This window comes from Diabrotica undecimpunctata, chromosome 9 (genome assembly GCF_040954645.1).
Source record: "Diabrotica undecimpunctata isolate CICGRU chromosome 9, icDiaUnde3, whole genome shotgun sequence".
NCBI lineage: Eukaryota > Metazoa > Arthropoda > Insecta > Coleoptera > Chrysomelidae > Diabrotica > Diabrotica undecimpunctata.
In genome coordinates, this window is record NC_092811.1 from 65,694,263 (window position 1) to 65,698,829 (window position 4,567).

At 31.0% G+C, this 4,567-nt stretch overlaps 1 protein-coding gene across 1 annotated transcript; it reads left to right on the forward strand.

The window, feature by feature from the left end:
• The first annotated feature begins 1,266 nt into the window (after nucleotides 1-1,266).
• On the forward strand, nucleotides 1,267-2,307 carry LOC140451025 (uncharacterized). The gene has a single exon (XM_072544736.1). The coding sequence runs from the start codon at nucleotides 1,267-1,269 to the stop codon at nucleotides 2,305-2,307; it is 1,041 nt and encodes a 346-aa protein (XP_072400837.1).
• Nucleotides 2,308-4,567: the final 2,260 nt, after the last annotated feature.

Genomic DNA, 4,567 nt, shown 5'->3' on the forward strand with positions numbered 1-4,567 from the left:
CCATATTAGGTTTTAAACGAACTTTTAGAAGGGTTGACAAGGAAAAACTAACTATGTACCGAAAAGGACTGTAATAGTCATCTTTGAGTGAAATATTTTACCTAGCTACATTGCAATAAATAGCGTATTTTTTCCTGTTGAAACCTATATTGGCAAGGTCACTCAGTGTTTGAGATTTGGACATATCTCCAAGCAGTGTCGCAGTACACAGGCACATTGCATAAAATGCGGGAAAACCAAAAATGAAGAGCATGCGTGCCAGGATAATGATATTCAGTGCATCCATTGCAATAGTAAGGATCATGTATCCATTTCCAAGAAATGTCCAAAATATGAACTGCAGAAGAAGATCAAAAACGTAATGATTGAGCAAAAAACTCCTTTCATCGAGGCAAAAACTTACTGTGAATCATCCTTCTCGGGATCCTTCACTCAGAATAGATATTTCACACTAGAAAATATCGGAAATAGTTTTCATCCCCTGCCAACATTCACAAAAAATTCAACCCCTTCTGCTGTCACACAAGTAGTCACGCGTAGAAATCAAAACATATCATCAAATAATACATCATAACCCTCCTCAAGTCACTATAGTATAGCGAAAAAACGAAAATTAATCTCTCCTACCCCACAGTCCCCACATAATGCACCTATGTTCTCTTTTAATTTTGGCCCCACTAGACCCCTTCCTGCTAATTTAAACATTCCTAATTGTCAAAATAAACCAGATCAGACAGTTTTACAAACACTTATTTCCAATTACATTTTTAATTTAATCACAAATATTCAAACTGTAGATGATATAAAAACAATAAGTCAAGATAGTATTTACCATGGAATAAAAACGATTTTGGAGGATATTATCAATAAATAACATCTTCACAGAACTTAAATCATTAAAAATTTTGCAATGGAACGCTCGATTCGTTATTTCGAATAAAAACAGTTTACTTCATTTTTTAATAACTGAAAATATTGACATTGCCTTATTAAGCGAAACTTGGTTCAAACTAAATCAGAATTATATAGTTAAAGGTTATAATGTAATTCGCCAAGATAGGTGACAAAACAACCATACCTTTTTGTCAAATAAATATTAGAAACAATTTTAACGATACAATTTTAGTCTGCGGTGCTATCGTTAAAATTAATACAACAGAATTAAGTTTTCTATCTATATATAGACCACCTAAAATTCGTACTTACAAAAACGATTGGATAAATATCTTCTCACAAGTCAAATCACCTTTTATAATTGGAGGAGATATGAATGCTCATAACTCATTGTGGGGCTCATTACAAAATGATGCAGTTGGTCACCAAATTGTTAGTAGTGTTGAGGATCTAGATCTAGATCATTTTGCTATAACTATGAATTTTTCAATAACCATTACATCGCAGGAAACAATTTATCCAAAAAGCAAATGGAATATCAAAAAAGGAAATTGGTCCCTGTATACATCCTTAATTGAAAACATGTTTTCCAATAAAAGTAGCTCCCTTAATACTTATGAAAATTATAACTTTCTAATAGATTGCATTAATGATACTGCTATTAAATCTATTCCTCAATACAAAATTTTTAAATTCAAAAATCGATCCCCTCCGCCATGGTGGGACCCAGAATGTGATCTGATAATTAATAACAGAAAAGAAGTATTAGCAGTTTATAAACGTTCACCAAGCCCTGATAATTATCTAAAATGTCAGAAAAATATTGCTCATACTAAAAAGCAGCTGAAACAAAAAGCCAAAGCTAGTTGGATCAAATGGTGTTCTAATTTAAGCAAAAATACTTCTTCTAAAGAAATATGGTCTCAAGCTAACAAAATGAACCGAAAATCATATAATACTACAAAACCCTTCAATGATACTTTATTAGACGACTTCTTTAATAGAGTATCTCCTCCATGGGTTCAACATTCACCTACACAACCTACACAAAGTCATCATTCAAATAATTACTTTTTGTTAAAACCTTTTACAAAAACTGAATTAGACTTCGCCCTTAAAAACCGCATTAACACTTCTCCTGGAATCGATCATGTAAAATACTCCATGTTAATCAACCTACCAGAGGTTGCAAAAATCCATCTTTTACATATCTTCAATGATATCATCAAAATTAACAAAGTTATCGATTTCTTCAAAAATATCTTATTCGTTCCTATCCTTAAACCCGGAAAGGATCTAAATTTTGTGAGTTCATATAGACCAATATCCTTACTCTCTTGCGTATTCAAAATCCTAGAAAGACTTATAAAATTTAGATTAGATTGGTGGATACAAAAAGAGAATTTACTTTAATTACTATTTAAATGGGAATAAGCCACAATTAAAGGTTAAAATACGTTTATTGACGTTTCAATTTCCACTTCGGAAATCGTTCTCAAAATACAAACATTAGTAAATTAAACAAATTTTGTTTTTTTTTGTTACTTCGTGAAAAATTCTTCTAATAATTTAATTTTATCTGACTCATCTATATTGACAATTCAGACATACCTTATACATTTTAAAGTAGACGACTTTAAAATGATATTGCCAATATTGTTGAGTTGCGTTCCTGGGACGACTTTACTTATAAGATAGTTCATTCGATTACATGAAATCAACTTTAACTTGAGAATATCCGTCAGAAAAGATCAAACATGTAATTCGTCTTTAAAAAGACAAATACATGCCATGATGACAGTAAAATTCTCCTGTTAGTGATTCCATAGTAAATTATGAGGGAAAAACCAGGAAAAAAAACCTCATAATACTATCCCGACATGGTAAGTATTTGATCGTGCATTTAGTTTACCTTCAATAATAAACACCAAATTCCGATTTTATATGTTTGTTATTTAAAAAACATAAATGATGTATTCTCTATATGTTACTGACTTACCAATACTGGTATTTTCCTTTTAATAACTTCTTTATTGAAGATTTACTTTTCGATATGATATCAAATTGAAGTTATTAAAAGGAAAATACCAGTATTGGTAAGTCAGTAACATATAGAGAATACATCATTTGTTTTTTAAATAACAAACATATAAAATCGGAATTTGGTGTTTATTGAAGGTAAACTAAATGCACGATCAAATACTTACCATGTCGGGATAGTATTATGAGGTTTTTTCCTGGTTTTTCCCTCATAATTTACTATGGAATCACTAACAGGAGAATTTTACTGTCATCATGACATGTATTTGTCTTTTTAAAGACGAATTACATGTTATGATCTTTTCTGACGGATATTCTCAAGTTAAAGTTGATTTCATGTAATCGAATGAACTATCTTATAAGTAAAGTCGTCCCAGGAACGCAACTCAACAATATTGGCAATATCATTTTAAAGTCGTCTACTTTAAAATGTATAAGGTATGTCTGAATTGTCAATATAGATGAGTCAGATAAAATTAAATTATTAGAAGAATTTTTCACTAAGTAACAAAAAAAACAAAATTTGTTTTAATTTACTAATGTTTGTATTTTAAGAACGATTTCCGAAGTGGAAATTGAAACGTCAATAAACGTATTTTAACCTTTAATTGCGGCTTATTCCCATTTAAATAGTAATTAATTTAAAATGCCACAAGAAAATAGCTTCAGAACAATATTGAGAATTTACTACCAGTAAACCAGTTTGGCTACAAAAGAGGTTTGGGAACTCTAGACGCTTTAACAACACTTGTTGTAGATATACAGAATAACTTAACTAGGAATAACTATTTAACAACCCTATTCTTGGATATTGAAGGAGCATATGAATCAGTTTGTTTGTCAACCTTGAAATTCAAAATGGTAAATTTCTTTCATTTGCCAATTGCTTTCGTGAACACAATTATCGGTTTCTATACAGACAGGATAATCTACGTCAGAGACCATAATAACAAACTAATAGGACCTCGACAGTCTCGACACAACTATCACGGTATACCACAAGGTTCGGTATTATGTACACCTCTGACATACATAATATGCAAATAAACATTCCATTTAAAATAATACAATATGCAGATGACTTTTGTGTCTATACAGAAAGTAAAAAATATGAAAACGGTATACAAAACCTAAGCAGAGTATGGAGTTCTCTTTTCCCATGGTACTTAGAGAACGGCTTAAATTTATCAATTGCCAAATCAGCAGTATCTGTCTTTACAAGACACAACCTTTCTCTAAATCAAAATATACTTCTTGATAATCAATCTTTTACATTTAAAAACCATGTCAAATACCTGGGCCTTATACAGGATAAAAAATTGACTTGGAAACAACACATACAATATATGCTGGATAGATATAACAAAGGTAGTAATTTTCTTAGAATGACAACTAAAGTCTGGTGGGGTTGCGATGTTGAAACAGCCTTATTGTTTTACAGAGCTTATATACGATCCATTATAGATTATGGTGCTACTCTTTATGACGAGAAGCAAGTGGCCCTGTAAGTTTCCTTGTCGTATATTCTTCTATTAATTATCCGTTAGTTTTGTATTAGGGATAGAGTTGTGTATTTGTCTGATTGGAGAATCTCTTGCAACTGGCTGAATGACTAATGTCTATGCCATTAAAA